General features: G+C 35.9%; 1 protein-coding gene across 1 annotated transcript in view; it reads left to right on the forward strand.

Annotated features, from left to right (window-relative positions):
- DIAPH3 (diaphanous related formin 3) overlaps positions 1-19,133 on the forward strand; it is a 551,468-nt gene that overhangs the window by 244,936 nt on the left and 287,399 nt on the right. Inside the window, exons 17-19 of the mRNA XM_060191426.1 lie at positions 8,329-8,424; positions 16,707-16,801; positions 18,970-19,071. Coding sequence (XP_060047409.1) covers positions 8,329-8,424; positions 16,707-16,801; positions 18,970-19,071 — 293 coding nt within the window. The remainder of the gene's footprint in view (positions 1-8,328; positions 8,425-16,706; positions 16,802-18,969; positions 19,072-19,133) is intronic.

Here is a 19,133-nt window from a genome sequence, read left to right on the forward strand (position 1 = left end):
TTTAGAGAATGAGAGAAGATATTTACATGCCATACATCAAACATAAGGCTAATAAACAAAATGTATAAAAAGCTCACGAAATTGAGCAGAAATAATCAAAGGACCCCATCCAAAAGTGGGGAAAGGATATGAATAGAGTATTCACCAAAGAAGAAATCCAAAAGGCCAACAGACTTAAGAAAAAAATGCTTTAAGTCATTGATTGTCAGAGAAATGCAAATAAAGATAACAGTGAGATGCTACTTATATAACTCTTAGTCTTAAATTGGGAATAGTCATCTTTTTGCTATTAGTTGTATTTATTTCTGAGCTAAAAATAGATGGACTGTGTCTCTCTTTGTTTTCTGTGTAGATAACTACATATGTGCCTAAAAATAATAAAGTTGGATTTGTTAGATTATATATCACTAAAACTATCTAAATAATTACTGCGTTTGGAAGGAGAAATAAAGGAGGAGAACACTGGTCAGCCCTAGCAGAAAGTGGCACTGGAGATGAAATGTGTGGCTTCTGAGACCTCAGTTACAGAACTTGGTACACTAAACAGGTTGTACCATCTGTCTCTCCGACAGGTAATTCTTGAATTACCTTTTGGAAGGGATCTTGCTCCGCTTCTCCTCTCCCATCCCATCCCATGACTTTAAATTCTATTCACTGTGTTCAGGAAACCCAAGCTTTTGTCTTCCTTCTCATAGGTCCATTCATCTTTCCTTTCTTTTCCTGGGAAACCTTAAGGCCAGGGACAGTATAGTCAGATGTAAATGTGAAGCCTGGACAGTCGTCTCTCTCATAGGTAGTTGCAACAGCTTTCCTCACTTGGATCACTGTGCTAACGGCTATTCATGATGTGGTTTGCTCTCGTGTTTTAGATCTGATCACAGTTGAATCAATTATGTGAACTTGAACATTGAACAGTAACTTATTGTGAACTTAGGTCTCCTCATTAATAAACTGATGTGTTTAGACTTCATCTTCAACTTCTATTCTCCTTTTTAGGATTTACACCCCTAGAGGTTTGTTTGTTTGTTTTTTAATATTATTTGTTAGCATCTTAAAATCTCAGTAGTTAGAAAATGAAAAGCCCAACTTCAGCATTCTGCAAATATAAACGGCTTCACATATTTGCCTTTCACCCTGTTTGAAGGCTGTGCTAAGCTTCTATTTTCATCTAAGTAAACGATTTGCTTTGTTTCTGTAGATGTCAGTGTATTTGATAATCATTCAATCAGATTTACTTCCTTTCAGTCTTTTTAGGTTCATGTGTAAACAAAGAAATGAATAAAAACTTTAGAATTTCTTCTAAATGAATACCAAAAAATAGTATAAATGTTTAGTATTTGAAAACTACTGTAAAAGTGTTCATTTAGTCATAAGGTGCCAACACATTTGTAGCATATACTGATTTGAAATACTCAAGTATAGAAAAGATACTGTAGTATTAGGTACCTTTTGTGTATCTACAAGCTGCTTGGACATCTTAGAGCTACTTATTCTAAAATTTTTTGCAATGGTGAAGCAGTCTGATAAAATTTATGTGAAATATTACTCTTAGAATAAGTCACATTTTTAATCAATCTGATGATAACATACTGAAGAATGAACTGGAACAGCATTTGTATACATGTTTCATGGAAATGTGATTTTTAATGGAAAATTTAGTATGAAATAAAAGATTTTGAAAGGAGATTCTTTCTGTTATTTTGCTGCTATTTTTGAAACTTTGAAAATAGTGAAAGAATAAAGAGCAAATGTAATTAAAAAAGACTTTTCCACTTCATGGCTCTTAGCAACATAGAAAGTTTTGTCATCTTTGACTTCATCCTCATATAAAACCCTTATAAAATGTGGCATATTCTATGGTAGTGATCAGAACCATTTTTGGATAGTATTAATCTTTTCCCAGAAAAAAAATGCAGCCTTATACAACATCTCTGGGAAGTAAGATTAAACACAGACATGTAATGGCAAAAAAAGAAAGAGATCACAAGATTAGGTGGCATTGATAATCAGGCTCTGTAAGTCAGAATTTTATCTTGTACTTTTAAAGTTTTGTTTTAAGAAGTACTTGGTACTGTCTATAGAAATGGAGCTTCCCACCTCTCCAGAGCCCTACCCTACTAGGGAGAGAGAGAGGCAGGCTGTGAGTATGGGTCGACCTGTTAATGCTCATGTTCAGTGGGGAAGCAATTACAGAAGCCAGACCTTCAACCTTCTGCATCCCACAATGACCTAGGGTCCATACTACCAGAGGGATAAAGAATAGGAAAGCTATAAGGGGAGAGGATAGGATACGGAGTTCTGGTGGTGGGAATTGTGTGGAATTGTACCCCTCTTATCCTATGGTTTTGTCAATGTTTCCTTTTATAAATAAAGAAATAGGCACTGATTCCTGTCTTTTTTTTTTTTTTTTTTCCTCACCATGGAAGATAGAGGAGACCTATAGTGGGAGAATTATTTTATTTTAATTGTGTTGTCACTGGGTCTTCACTGCTCTAGGCTGACTGATTTTTAGATAGTCCACGACAAAGAGAAAGACCACAGAATCAAAATCTTTTTCAGTGGGGGCCAGGTGGTAGTGTAGCACAGTAGTTTAAGTGCACATGGTGTGAAGCTCTTAGACCTGCATAAGGATCCTGGTTGGAGCCGGCTCCCCACTTGCAGGGGGGTCGCTTCACAAGCAGTAAAGTAGGTCTGCAGGTTTCTATCTTTCTCTCCCCTTCTCTGTCTTGCCCTCCTCTCTCTGATTTCTCTCTGTCCTATCCAACAACAACAACAATAAACAACAAGAGCAACAAAAGAGAAAAAAAGAAATGGCCTCCAGGAACAGTGGATTTATAGTATAGGTACTGAGCCCCAACAGTAACCCTGGAGGCAAAAAAAAACAAAACAAAACACCTTTTTGTGGTTTGGGAGGTGGCGCAGGGGATAAATACATTGGATTGTCAAGCTTGATGTCCAGAGTTCAGTCCCTGGGAGCACATGTAACAGAGTGATGGCTGATTTTCTCTCTCTCCATCTTCATGAATAAATAAATAAAACCTTAAAAAAAAAAAAAACCTTTTTCTGTACAGTGGAGGTGGACTCCAACCTGTTCCACAAGCAAGATAAAGAAGCCCACTATTCAATTTGCTGGGCTATTTTGCTGGCCCTTATTTTATTTGTTGAATTATTTATTTAACAAGATTGTGGGATAAGAGGGGCACAGTTCCACAAAGTTCCCACCACCAGAGTTCCACATCCCATCCCCTCCATTGGAAGCTTTCCTATTCTTTATCTCTCTGGGAGTATGGAACCCGGATCATTATAGGGTACAGAAGGTGGAAGGTCTGGCTTCTATAATTGCTTCTCTGTTGGACATGGGCATTGACAGGTGTATCCATACCCCCAGCCTATTTCTATCTTTCCCTAGTGGAGCAGGACCCTGGGGAGGTGAGGTTCCAGGACTCACTGGTGAAGTCTGTCTGCCCAGGGAAGTCAGGTTGGTGTCATGGTAGTCTCTGCAACTTGTTGACTGAAAAGCGTTGTTATAAAGCAGAACAAATTATTTAGTAATCAGGAACTTAATGGTCAGAATATAGCACATGAGATTTGGGGCCATTATGTTGGAAGAAGCTAGGAAGTCTTATTTTAGGAATATTCCAAGGGCCCCATGACTTTACTTATAGTTCACCTTATTTTATTTTTATATCTCCTCATAAAGGCCAGTATTCTCCAGTGAAGGAAGTATACCATGTGACCCCTTAGGGACCAATGTGTATTAGGACTACAATGCAGAACCTAGTATGGAAATTCCAGGTGTGAGGTCACTTTAGGACAGTGCATTCTCTCCTGATTGGTATTTCAGAGTTACTATCTACTTGAGTAATCGACTAGGACTTTGTTTGGATACCTCATTTCCCTTTAACTACCCCTTTATATTTCTTCCTAGTTAATGCATCCTCTTGTTGCCAGCATTTAGAACCCACTTTTTCTGTGGCCTTTACATGAATATTTACACAGTGAAACTGATTTGAGATAGTCTGTTATTTCGCTGTCCCTCTCCCTCCCCTATCACTTTTTAATTATCGCGCAGTGTGAAAATTTTTATCTGAACCATTCTTTTTGGTTAAATATTATTTGTTAGGTTTAATGTCAATATTAGCAAATTCATACATTTATTTACTTATTTATTTTTGTCTTATTTTATTTTTACGAGAGCACTGCTCAATTCTGTTTTATGTTGGTGCAAGGGCTTGAACCTGGGACTTTGGAAACTCCAGCATGAGAATTTCTTATTTTTCATTTGGTTGCCCTTGTTTTTTATTATTGTCGTTAATGATGTCATCATTGTTGGATAGGATAGAGAGAAATGGAGAGAGGAGGAGAAGAGAGAGAGGGGGAGAGAAAGACACCTGCAGACCTGCTCTACCGCCTGTGAAGCGACTCCCCTACAGGTGGGGAGCTGGGGACTTGAACCAGGATCCTTATGTCGCTGCTTGTACTTTGCACCACGTGTGCTTAACCCGCTGCGCTACCACCCGACTCCCAAGAGAGTTTCTTATCTTTCAATGCATTGCTTAGTGTTCTGTAATTTTCAAGTTGAAGACTACTGTTTCCTCTTTTTACAGTAAACTTGATAAAATTTCAAAATGTGAAAGGATAGTGGCATTAAGAAATTGATTTTTTTTTAAATTATGATCTTCCATTTTTCTTTGGATAGTAATATAATGAGACAATAAAGTTAATACAGGTTTCCAGAAAGTAGAGTGCTTGGTCAGATCAAGTAAAGGGATTCTACTAATATAATTGTTTGCTAGCCTTCATCTAAAAAAAAAAAAATATACAAGTCTATATGCTGTTGGTATGCTTCTAATTCTACTTCTAAAAACCTTTTCTGTTTCATTTGGTTTAAATCCCCCCTGCTTAACACTGCATTCTATTTACATAACCACTGTATTCAATTTACATAACCACTATTAACAAGCACCACCCTCCTTCCAGGGCATTAGTGGTTCAGTGGTAGAATTCTCGCCTGCTCCGCCCCCTCTCCTTGTCATACCCTGATTTTCACCAGTCACTTTTCTCTCCACCCTCTCTGCATTGCATCCTGTTCCCACCCTACTGGGCTAGTATATTTATAAGGACAAGATTGTTTGTAGTTATTAGTTTAGCTTAGCTTGGTATAGATTGCGCTGCGTCCTGCATGAATAAAGAGATACTGCGTACAGCTCATCCATGAGTCCCTGATCGTCTGTTACCCGCCTGTGAAGCCAGCCCGGCGAAAACAACAATATGCAAAAGCAAAAGATTTAAATGCTGGGATAAGGAAACAAATATCATCATTTGCTGGTATTTGGGGAGCGTCTGACAGTCATTGGAATAACTAATGGGACTCAGACCAAAACCCTATTCCAGATTGTCTTTGATACATCTCTTGCCTTTTTTTTTTTTTTCTCACAACCATATATTTTAGATAGGCTTACTTCAGATAAAGCCCTCAGTTGTTGCTGAGCTAAATAAACAGCAGCACTCTTTTATCAGACTTCTTCATTTTTTAATGTTCTCTCATTTCCCTGTAAGTTCATATTTACATAAACACAGGCACATACTCTGTACATATCCTTTGCAAGCATTTATTGCAAACTTGCTGTGTTCCAGGTCATGTTCGTAGTGGTAAGGCTACAGTAGTGAACAAAGTTTCTATTTCTCAAGGACTTACTTTCTTTTTATTTTATTTTTTATTTAAGAAAGGATTAATTAACAAATCCATAGGGTAGTAGGGGTACAATTCCACACAATTCCCACCACCCAATCTCCATTTCCCACCCATCCCCCCATAGCTTTCGCATTCTCTATCCCTCTGGGAGCATGAACCCAGGGTCCTTGTGGGTTGCAGAAGGTAGAAGGTCTGGCTTCTGTAATTGCTTCCCCGCTGAGCATGGGCGTTGACTGGTCGGTCCATACTCCCAGTCTGCCTCTCTCTTTCCCTAGTAGGGTGGGTCTCTGGGGAAGTGGAGCTCCAGGACACATTGGTGGAGTCTTCAGTTCACCAATTTGTTTGGCTTCGTATGTTAAGGACTTACTTTCTAATGGGAAAAGATAGTTTTAAATTTATGATATGTAGAAAATAAGTGCTTTGGTTAAATATAAAATGTAGGGTAATGGTTATAGGAATACTGGGTGTGGGAATGGATTTTTCTGTTCTGTACAAAAAATTTCCATGAAGATTTAACAGACTTATCTTGTGTTGTAGTGAAGGGACTGATGGTGGCCAAGTGTCAGGTGTGTGTGTTTAGGATGGGGGCAAGTTAGAAATCAGTTGTGATCTAGGTGAGAAAGGAGGATAGCCACTCCCAGGGGAGTGGTAGCAGCCAGGAAGATGTTGAGGACTGAGTTTTTTTAATAGTATGAATTTAACACATTCAATGAAAAATTAACTGTGTTTCTGAATATGATGAAACTTGGTAGTCCATTTTATTTTGCATCTTTTAGTCCAATTTCCCCAACACTATTTGTTAAATAGGCTCTCCTTTTTCCTTTTCATATTTTGGGCTTCCTTGTCAAAAATTAGTTGACCTTAGCTGTAGCCATGCTTAATTTAAGTCTCACCTGTGAGATCATTTAGTATTCATCCTTCTCCTCTAGACTTGTTTTATTTAAAATGGTATTCTCCAGTTCTGTCCCTGTTTTAGCAAAATAAGTAAATCATTGTTTCTGACTGCTGAGTAATATTTCATCTTGTGTATATTCTGCAACTTGTATAACTACTCACCTGTCCTTGGATATTTCGTCTATCACATAGTTAAGCTGTCAGTGGCTTCTCCTTGCTCTAAAGGGTGAACTCCACACTTAACCTGGCATAATATTTCTTATAGGATCTGATGCATGATTCTTTCTGGCATCATTCCTACTTAATATACTCTGCTTGTGTTACTTCCACTTCTTTTTATCTCCTTTGGTTTCTTTAATCTCTAGACATTCAGACTCCATCCTTTCATTGCTGCCTCCCCATCCCCAAACCTCATCTTCAAATCCTTTTATCAGAAGATTTAGCTTATATATTACCAATGTTGTGCAGACCTCTTTTGACAGGTATAGTTCAGGAGAAATTATATTTGTGGTTCTTACCAAAATACTAAATACATATGTGTGTATGTATGTATGCATACATGTATATATGCATTGTATTGCCAATTAACTTTTTAATTGCCTCAATTGTTTCTTAAATTCTCTGGGGAATAAGATCTCTCTATTTTGTCTGATATTGTGTCAGTGTTTCCTTACACAATTCCTTTAGTTGGTGCTGAAGAAAACCTACATGAATGAATGAATGAATAAATACATAAGTGACTGATTATGAAATTTATATGAAAGATTTATCAGTTTTTAAATTCTAGCAGTAATTATTTATAAAACATAAAATTAGATGCCCTTACATCTAACATTCACAGTAAATACAGAGGCTGTCAATGGCAAGCATTGCATTAAATTGAATAATTATAGACATTTGCCATAATTCATAATTTTGAATTTTGAAGATTATGAACATGTTCAATCTCCTAGAATCAATATGCAAATACCTTGTGATTCAAACACAATTGCAAGTGGACACTAAGTGTGCGTTGGGGGTCAGAGGGGCTTTTCAATTTTTTTAATGTTCCTCTGAAAAGAAGAGAAAAAAATAAAAAGCCAGAGCTAAACAGTGCTAAATTGTTTAGCTCTGGCTTTTCTTATTTAAAAATATATAAAATGTGATGATGAATCAAAATGTTTAATTGCAGTATACTTTATCGGATATAATTAATTGCAGTGGGCTATATAAGATACTTTTTCAAGTAATTTTTCTTCCAATTAAGTGTTTGCGTATGTCTAAATAAAATTTTTGGTGGTAATTTGTTATCAAGATTCACATTCTGTAAGCTGATTTCTATGCAAAGAAAGTACTATGCAAAAGACACAGGAGAGGAAAGATGACTAGGCCACTTTGTTGGTTACAGCTTTTAACCTTGACTATCTTATACTGTGTGGTAGCTACATGCCATAAGTTGCTGTCTACCTTGAGGTATCATCCCCTCTTTTTAAAATATTATGTGACTCCTGTTGTTTTTTGACTGTTTGTTTTTCCCCTCTTACACATCTCTGTCTTTATTTCTGGTATTTGTCTGGAGTAAGTAAATGCACTTGGTGGCTATCTGAAATATTTTAGTTTTGGAGTTGCTATTATTTTATAGCAGTGTTTTGTTTTTTTAATATCATGATTTTAAAACTCCTCCTATGATCATTCACGCTTAATCCTCTGCATGAAATGCCAAACTGCTGCCTCATGAGGATTTATTCTTGATTTTACAGAGAAAAGGGAAGAGGAAGATCCTGAAGAGAAGAAAGCTCTGAAGAAAAAAATTAAAGAACTTAAATTTTTGGATTCTAAAATTGCCCAAAATCTTTGTAAGTAGAAAGTTTCAATACTATTAATTAACAAAGCCTGAGTCACTGGTGGTTCACCCTGTAGAGTACACACATCACTATACAACTGGACCCTGGGTAAGATCCCTGGTTCCCACCAGCAGGTGGAGACTTCACAAATAGTAGAACATTGCTGTGGGTACCTTCCCTCTCAGTCTCTATCTTCCTCTCTCTGTCTCTATCTTCCTCTCTCTCTTCTTCTTTCTGTATCTGACCCCTAATCAATCAGTACTTTTTAAAAAGTTACCAAAATACTGGCAATGATTTCATAGAATTATTTTCTGATGTAATTTTCATCACATTACTTTTATTATTATTTGCTTTATAAATTCAACTGTGAGTTACCATTAGCCACAGTATGAGTCAAATTCTTCAAAAGATTAATGCATGTGAAAGTAAAGCTAAGAATAAGCGGCCGAATAAAAATATATTTTCCATAACTGAAAAAGGCTATCATTTAAAATCCTCCTTTCAAAGTATAAAATAAAAGGAAGCCTAGATGAGATTGGGGGAAAAAAAACTGCTCATGGATTATTTCTTTTACCACTGAACCTCTATTATTTGTGATACTTGATGATACACAAGGGAGGTTGGAATATTAATGGAAATAAAGATAACGACTAAAATGAATTCCATTATCCCATCAGAGCAGTTCAAAACCTTTTCTCAAAAGTACTAACTAGAAATACTTAAGTTTTAATTACTGTTACAGGAGTTAAATACTTGGTATTGAATTGTCTTTCTGACTGAATTATTGTAGAAAAAAGTGAATAGCTTTGCTTCTATCTTGTTTCTAACTGTATCTTAAATGCAACCAAGACATTTCTGCTTGGAACTGAGATAATATGATTTATGTATATTACTTTCTGATGGTGCAGGAGGAATGGTGGTGGAGAATCTGATTATGAAGAGTTAACATTACCTTATAATTATTGCAGACCTCAAGTGAATGGTTTTAATTTTTTAATTATTATTCATTGCATAGAGACATTCAGAAATCAAGGGAGACAGCATAATGTTTATGCAAACAGATTCATGCCTGAGGCTCCAGGGTCCCAGGGTCAATCCCCCTCACCACCATAAACCAGAGCTAAGCAGTGCTCTGAGGGGGAAAAAAAAAAGACAGCCAGAAATCAAGAGTGGGTAGATAGATAGACCTGCAGAACTGCTTCACCATTCATAAGCTTCCTCCCTACATGTAGGAGGGACTGGGGGCTTGAACCTAAGTCCTTTTAAATTTTAACGTGTGCTCAATCAGGTGTGCCACAACCTGGCCCCTAAAGTCAGTGTTTAACAGGTGTTGGCATAAGAAATATGGGATTGTCTGAAAAGTCATGATATATTTTTATATGTTTTTCAATGCAAAAATGTGTCCTAACTTTTCTGACAGTACAGTAGTTCTGATATAAGAGGATAAATATCCATGCTATTGACAAAGTTGATGCTATATTAGGCGTTGTGTGTACATAAGGGTGAATTGACATTCTTTTCCAAAAGTTCTTGAAACGTAGTTAGTTACACATCCTCCAAAATAGAGCACCATCCCTTTTCTCCAGTGAAGATCTGTCCAGATGCCGAGAGCTGTGCATATATTACTACTATAACCAATGCACAATTCTTTATTTTCTGCACATCTTTGCCCTTTTCAAGTTTGGTGTTGCCACGACACTTGTTTGGGCCAATGAGAATATGAGTGGAGATATGGCAGCCTTTGTATAGAAGCATTTCATTGCTGCCAGTGATAGATACTCCACTTCTCTTTTCACTGCACTCAAAGTCATGCTCAGGATGGGATTCTTTATTTTGATACCAGGTTCATAAGTATCAGCTTACTGTCTTTTTTGACATGAATGGACATAGTCTGAATCAGAAATGTTTTTGTTTGTGTGCCTGGACCACTAAAATTTGATGGAATTCTTCTATGATACAGGCATTTCAGGGATTTTTGTTTTTCCTTCTAAAGGAATTTTATTTCAGTTCAAGGTATTCTTGGAAAATGTCCATGACTTGTACTACATATTGCTTGCTTGACTTAAAATTAGACTTAAACGGGGACATAATAAATAGGGATAGGGGCGAGGGGGTGTCACATGAAATGAAACGCAGACTGAGTTTGGCTTACAGCATCAAAGCAAAGGTCTTGGGGCAATGAGGGGGGAGGAAGGATTCAAAAAGAAGTGTGGGGTCCTGGTGCATAATGCAATTTGTATTCATGTATCAGTGACTGTACTGTAAAGCATTGAAAAAGCATAAGAAAAAACAGACTTAAAATAGTTCAGTATCCTCAAGAAATACTATTTTGAGTAGAATTCAATTTTAAAAGGGTCACTATTTAGGCTATTTATTCATCTAGAATTGGAATAGTTTTTTTTGTTTTTTTTTTTAACTGTGCTCTTTGCATGTGATAAGTAGGATTTCTGCTTGAACTGTGATTGTTGACAGCCATGGATTTATGTGACCATATTAGGGGAATATACTCTTTTGCCTTGTTTTCTTTAGATGGCTATAGATACTTAATACTTTTGTTAAAAGTATAAGATAAAAAAGTTCGAATTTTTATCATGTCATGTTTCAATGTAATCCATTCTTGGATTATTCTTGGCTTCTCTGATTGTAGCAAGCATTATGATTTAAGCTTTAGTATATGTGTTGCCAAAGTGAGCATTATGATTTAGGCTTTAAGTATCTTTTTTGCTGCTTATAATCTTTACTACAATTAAATCTGATTCACAGCTGGTTTTTGAGAAAAATACTGTAGTAGTGACAGGACATTATCCTTAATCACTTACAAGTCTAAAATAATTTCTTTTAACTAAATTTTTCTCTAGAGTTTTTAGAAAAGGTATAAATTCACTTATTTATTAATCCATTATATATCCTACTTATTTTAATGTTGGGTCCTATATATTTTGTATCCACAAATGTTTGGGCAAACATTTATAGTCACCAGTGGAGTTAGAATTTTAGCCACTCAAGATCAAGAGATGGCTTAGGAGTTATAGAAGGTTCTTATACTTTACCCTCTCCCTCAGTGGAAATCAGAGCTATAAAGGGAGAAGCGAGGAACTTACAAATTACTATAAAAGTTTAAATATTTATAAGTTCCCTTGCAGAAAACATGTGTGACTATTTCCAAAATCCGCACACTTTAGACTCCCTCACTGAACTCGAAGTATCCCATTGGGATCTGTGTAACGACATTTTGGAGGATAAGATGCATGTTAGTAAAATGATTTATTTTAATAGGTCTTTTGGAGGCTTTAACTGAGCCTGTCTTACATTCACAGTATCTTTACGTTTAAAAAAATTGAAGTCTGCTTGTGTTCTGAATTCTGTTAGTTCATTATCATCTGTTCTAAAAAAATTTTTGATGTCATCACTTCTTTATTTTCAAATATTAGTCTTTGGATATATATCTTTATTTTTATTTGTTTTTGCTTTATTTTTTAAAATTTCTTCATTGGGGAATTAATTTACATTACACAGTAAATACAATAGTTTGTACATGCATAACACTGTTCTAAAATTTTTTTACCGTAGCTATAGCAAATATTTTCTAAAAATCATGTAAAATAAAAAAAAACCAAGCTCCTATATAATTATGTGAATTTAATACGTTTGTTCATTTTAAAAGATTTATTAATTGGGAAGGGTATCATTCTGGCATATGCAGTATTGGGCATTAATAAATGACATGATGAATGTGAGTTCAGTACTCTGCCAGACTTCATGACAGTTTAATTATGGAATAATACCTGATAATAATGGCTAAATTACTCACAAGAAGAAACAAAGAATGGATTCTGATCATGTGAAATATAAATTCTGTTCACGTTGAATCTTCATGTACTTGCTGTTATACTACTATGTAAAAAAATTTACTTTTAACCCATGTCATTACTGAGTTATGTAATTTTAGAAATGAGATCAGAAAGTAATGATGCTTTTGTTTTGGAGGTATTTTTGTTTAAAATTTTATTTATTTATTTTCTTCCCCCAGTACATTTCTCAATTCCAGCTACTGGTGGAACAAGGATCTCTCACAAGTCCTGTGTGCAACTCATTTCTGTCCTCCCCACCTTTGTAATTTTGATCTATACAGTGAGTGTTTCTCCATAATCACCTTCACTTGTGACACCATCTGCATGTTTGGCTGTCCCCAAAGTCACTCTTGAGTTTGATTTATCAGCACTCAGACAACACAACATTGAAAGTAGCTTTCCTTATGAGTGTGTTTTCTTACCGCCACAATTAAGCATTTTAAATCAAGCTAAGTGAAGCTATGTACATGTCTCAAGATTGTAGCTACTTCTCAGCATTTGCGTCTGCTTTTCCAGTGAAGCTAGAACAGCACTAACTTCTCCCTGCATTGATAGGTGATATTACTCACATATTGCCAATCAGGGAAACTAACCCATGTCCCAGAGTCCAGAATTTTTACTGTATCTTTCTCGTATTTGAACTTCCTTAGGACTGATGTTATCTTAATGGGCAACCTCCTTAGGTGGATCTAATTCTGTCTGACTTCAAGCCCTATAAAACACTTTGTTAGCATAGTTTGTCTGCTATGACCCAGTACCTCAAATGGGAAAGTCAACCCTAAAAAAACTTTCCTAATGTTATTAGAGCGACTCTTTGAAGCTTAATTCTTTCACATAGTGCATGCCACTTTTTCTTCATGCATTCATTTAAAATTATTTTTGTGGTGTGATAACTCAGATGAGACAATATAGCAAATATATGACACTGTTTAATGATATAAATCATATAACTAATGAAATGTAATACTACTAATACTTTAGAGTCATCAAATTTCCAGATTCTGTTTCTCATCCTGGGCAAAGTAACTTTAATCTTGAATCTTGGGTTAAGCATTTCTTTTCCTTTGTTTATAGTTTGATTAAACATGTACAGATTCCTAAACAATAAGCTAGTTGATTTTGAGTGATCTTTAATTTTTTCTTTTTTTTAATTTATTTTTTATTTAAGAAAGGATAAATTAAAAAACCATAGGGTAGGAAGGGTACAACTCCACACAATTCCCACCACCCAATCTCCATATACCATCCCCTCCCCTTATAACTTTCCCATGCTCTATCCCTCTGGGAGCATGGACCCAGGGTCACCGTGGGTTGCAGAAGGTGGAAGGTCTGGCTTCTGTAATTGCTTCCCCGCTGTACATGGACGTTGACTGGTCGGTCCATACTCTCAGTCTGCCTCTCTCTTTCCCCAGTAGGGTGGGCCTCTGGGGAAGCGTAGCTCCAGGACACATTGGTGGGGTCTGTAGTCCAGGGAAGCCTGGCTGGCATCCTGATGGCATCCGGAACCTGGTAAAGAGAGTTAACAAACAAAGCCAAACAAATTGTTGAGCAATCATGGACCCAAAGGTTGAAATAGTGGAGAGGAAGTGTTAGGGGGGTAATCACTACAAACTCTAGTGTACTTCTACTTTCAGGTATATATTTTGCAGTAGTTTACGGATACGTGTGAACATATGCTCTCTCTCACAGAACCTGGTCTATATCTAGGTGATCTTTAATTTTTTAAAATAACTATAATTTTTATTGATTTAATAATGATTGACAAGACTGTAGGATAAGAGGGGTATAATTCCATACAATTCCCACCACCAGAGTTCCGTATCCCATCCCCTCCATTGGAAGTTTTTATTATTTATGTATTTATTTTTCTTTCTTTTTATTTTATTTATAAAAAGGAAACATTGACAAAACCATAGGATAAGAGGGGTACAACTCCACAGAATTCCCACCACCCCTCCCCTGATAGCTTTCCTATTCTTTAACCCTCTGAGAGTATGGACCCAAGGTCATTGTGGGATGCAGAAGGTGGAAGGTCTGGCTTCTCTAATTGCTTTACCAGTGTACATGGGCATTGACTGGTTGATCCATACTCCCAGTCTGCCTCTCTCTTTCCCTAGTGGGGCTGGGTTCTGAGGAATCGGAGCTCCAGGACACATTGGTGGGGTTGTCTGTCTAGGGAAATCTTTTGGCATCATGATAGCATCTGAAACCTGTTGGGTGTAAAGAAAGTTAACATATAAAGAAGAACAGAAAGAGAAACTCAAAACAGGATTTGACTAAATTTGGAGTAGGGCACCAAAATAAAAACCCTGGGTTGAGGGTGAGGATAAGGGTGAGGGTGAGGGTGGATGTTTGGCTTCATGGGGGAGGGGAGGTATGGGAAACAGTCTTTTGGTAGTTGGAATGGTGTTTATGTACACGCCTATTAATTTGTAGTCATATAAATCACTATTTAATTAATATGAGAGGGGAAAATTGATTGAATGTTTCAAACTTTTTAATGCACAGACTGAGTCTTTTTAATACATAGGCTGAGTCTTTGCTATATTGACTCTTAATAGCTTAGACCAGGGAGAACAGAAGCAACCGGTGGAATAGCTATATACAAATAATGTCAAAAGACATAAATTATGGTGATGTTGGGTATTATACAGAAAATCCTAACAAAGGGATATTTCAAAGTTAACCCAATTGCCAAATAATGTGATCTTTAATTTTCCTGTTAATACACCTATTTAGACACGGAATATTCTGCTTCTTTGCTGTTTAATATAACACTTTTTTTGATTGTCATATAATTGATTGACATTTGGGTTGTGTCCTGATTTTGATAATACTTACTTGTAGGGCTGATATGACATATTGTCACCTTCAGGATAAATCTTACCCATTAGCTATTTTATTTAATAAGTCTGAAGTTTTTTTTTTTCTTGATCTCAATGAACTTTGGAGATTATTATTGTAGCACAATACAAATGAGGTATCAAAGGAATGTAACTTTTTGAGTTTTTCATAGAAATGTGTTATCTAAATCTATTTGAATAGCTCATAATTTTTTTATGCTAGATGTTCAAGCTTTAGTACATATATTGTTTTTGGCATATTGTTTACATTACCAAACTGGGAGGTGCTATTAGAATTTGCAAAAGTGTTAGTACACTGCTTATCAATTTATAAAAAGTTTACTGAACTATGTAATAGGACTGGAAGATTTTGTACAAGTTACTAATGCATCCTGAACAAATACTCCATGCATGCATTGGGGCATTATGGTTCTTTTCATCACAGTGTGATATCTTTATAGTGTGCTTATTTAATACATTGTAATTAATTTTAATCCCATGACAACTGGCACCACTCTTAGGATAGGCTGATAAATATTAAATTTCAATTTTGGGGACTAGACAGTGGTGTACCTGGTTAAGCACACCTAGTACCATGAAAAAGCACCCAGCTCTAGGCCCCCACTCCCCACCTGCATGCTTGATACCTAAGGAGAGGTGAAGCAGGTTTGCAGGTGTCTCTTTTCTCTCACCCTCTCTCCCCTCCTTTTTCAATTTCTCTCTGTCCTATCCAATAAAGAAAAAAAGAAAGGAAGAAAGAAAGAAAAATTTAGTCACCGGGAATGGTGGATTCATAGTGCTGGCACCAAGGCCCAGTGATAAGTCTGGTGAGAAAAAAAATTCAATCTATAGGGACTATAACTCACTTGGATAATATGGCTACTTTGTCATGTGCAAACCTGGTTCCAGCCTGGTTCCCACCACAGTAAATTAAATTTCGGTGCTCAGTATCTTTCTTGCCTCTCTCTGAAAAAGTAGACCTGAAGTAGTGTAATTCCAGTGATAAATTCAAATCTTTTTAAAAAAATTTATTTCTTTATTGGGGAATTAATGTTTTACATTCAACAGTAAATACAATAGTTTGTACATGCATAACATTCCCCAGTTTCCCATTTAACGATATAACCCTCACTATGTAATTTATGTCACTATGTCAAATCTACTCTCCACCCCCACCATTTATCCCAATGTTGGGGTGTGTGTGTGTGTGTGTGTGTGTGTGTGTGTGTGTGTGTCAATTTCAGGGCCCAGAAACATGGCCCACTGTGTAGGATGCATGCCTTACCATCTTTGCTAAGTGCTATGACAATGAAGAAGTTTCAGTGCCTGGAATAGTGAGTCCTTGGCTCTGCCCCTGTACCCCTAAAGTCTCAGAGACAGAATAATAGTCTAGAATGTTGTTTACAAACTAGATATAAAGGTGGAAATGAAATAAAGTTTGGTGATAATACTTTCCCACAAAATATATTAAGTGCTATTTTTTTTAATTTCATGATACTTTTTTGGTTTTACAAGTAGAACTTTATCTAATTTTATTTATTTATTTATTTATTTATTTATTTATTTACTTATTTTTCATGGTGACTCCACCACCCCTTAGCAATCTTCCTGAGTTCCTTTCGGGTGCCCTATGAAGAAATCAAAATGATGATATTGGAAGTGGATGAAACACACCTGGCAGAATCTATGATTCAGGTAAACAGATACGCAGAACTGAAATCCCAATATTTCATTGCAAGCTTCTCATTAAATAAAAATCTGTAAGTGAAGCAAAATTCTGAAACCAAATCATTCAACTGGAAACGTTGCTGCATAATTAGTTTTAACATGACTTCTGCAGTGCCTGGAGATAAAGCAGCATCTTCTCAACTGCAAACTAAGTACAATGCTATCAAAATCATTACATTTCAATTATTCCAAATGACTGTTTCTGAAAGGCAAATTGTTCCATTTTACATATATGTTTTCTTTACTTTAAGTCTAATAATATGATCACTTAAATTTACTTTTATGATATTTTAGAATTTTTTTTATCCTAAGGCTAATATGTCTTATAAGTTGTTTTATTATTTGGTTTAGAATATTGGGGGAGAGGGATTTCTATCATTTAAAGGTAGCTTTACTAATGACATACTTGATTACTAGAGCCTTTTTCTTCTTTTTTTTTATATTTATTTTTCTCTTTTGTTGCCTTCATTTTTTATTGTTGTTGTGGTTATTGATGTTGTAGTTGTTGGGACAGAGAGAAATAAGAGAGGAGGGGAAGACAGAGAAGGGGAGAGAAAGAATGACACCTGCAGACCTGCTTCACCACCTGTGAAGTGACTCCCCTGCAGGTGGGGAACTGGGGGCCCGAACCAGGATCCTTACGCTGGTCCTTGCGCTTTGTGCCACCTGTGCTTAATTCTCAGTGCTGCCGCCCAACTCCACCCCTTTTTTTTTTACATAGTATTCTGAATTCATTCAGAAAGTGGGAATAGTTTAAAATGATTTCTACTCACTGTATATTTTAAAGAACACTAGAATATTGCTATGTTACTTGCTGAATTCCATATACTGCATCAGTAATCTATCTCTTGAAAGAATTTACATTCAGAATCAAACCATCTGTTATACAGTGAGAGAGCACTAGTTTCAGTGAAGGTTTTTTTAAAAAAAAAACTTAAAATTTTTAAAATTTATTATTGGATAGAGACAGAGAAATTGAGAGAGGAGGAGGAATAGGGAGGGAGAGAGACAGAGATACACCCAGACCAGCTTCACCACCACTTTTGAAGCCCTCCCCCCCCCCCCACAGGCTTCATGTTTCCCATTGGGAGTGTTTCTCTAAATGTGTGGTTTGGGAAAGATTGTTCATAGACAAAGGAATCAGATCAAGTGAAAACCCATGTTTTTTCGACTATAGAAGACATAAGCAAAGTACTCTTGTAGCCAACAGTAATTAAGGCCCTAAATGATTTTCTTAAATTATTTTTTTAAAAAAAGTTTTTTTTAAATTATTTATTGGATAGACACAAAAAATAAAAAAAGGTAAGGAGACATAGAAGGAGTGAGAAAAAGAGAGACATCTGCATTACTATTTCATCATTTGCAAAGCTTCCCCCTTGCATGTGAGTGCTGGGTTTTGAACCCTGATCCTTGGATATAGTAGCATATGCACTTAACCAAGTATACTGCAACCTGTCTTCTCCTTATATTATTTTTATCAAGTATATCATCCTGTATCTCCAATACATGTTTAAATGTTCTTTTACATCAGAAAGTTTACTTTGTCTTTGTTTCAGAAACACTCAATATTTATTATTTAAATTATAATCATATTCATTACATTTTGCAAGCAGTTATTGAAAATTCCTTTCTTCCTTTTGTCCTTCCTTTTTTCCTTCACTTCTTTCTCTTTCTCTGTCTGTCTGCCTGTCTTTCTTTCTTTCTTCCTTTTGCCTTTTATTAGCAATAGGTCTCTCTCTTTTATAGCCCTGAGTGAAGTGTTAAACTGTTTGTCATTACCTGAAATTTCTGACATTTAATTCCCTAAAGCTGAAATCTAATTGATCACATTTATCTAGGTGAGAAGCTGTTTCTTTGGTATAAGTTAAGTTCTTCTTTCTCAATTATAGAGCTAATCAAATAAGCATTCAGTAGTGCTTGATTTGAATATACAATAACTCTGGGATAAAGAAAAGAGAAATTAATGGCTTTCAAGACACAGGGAATGTAACTGAAGGCTTACTCTGTTGTATGGGAAGTTACCTGGAAATAATTATCTTTCTTGCTGTTTTTCTTGGATTTCTCTGATAAATTAATTTTTCTAGACTTTAAGAAGTACATTTAGTGAAGATATTTTCTTTTGATTTAAATTTTAGAACTTACTAAAACACCTTCCTGATCAAGAACAACTAAATTCTTTGTCTCGGTTCAAGAGTGACTATAACAACTTATGTGAACCTGAACAGTTTGCTGTTGTGGTAAGTGCTTTCACTCAGTGTGAGCTATCTTTTTTTTTTTTTTTTTTTTTTTTTGCCTCCAG

This window comes from Erinaceus europaeus, chromosome 5, assembly GCF_950295315.1.
Source record: "Erinaceus europaeus chromosome 5, mEriEur2.1, whole genome shotgun sequence".
NCBI lineage: Eukaryota > Metazoa > Chordata > Mammalia > Eulipotyphla > Erinaceidae > Erinaceus > Erinaceus europaeus.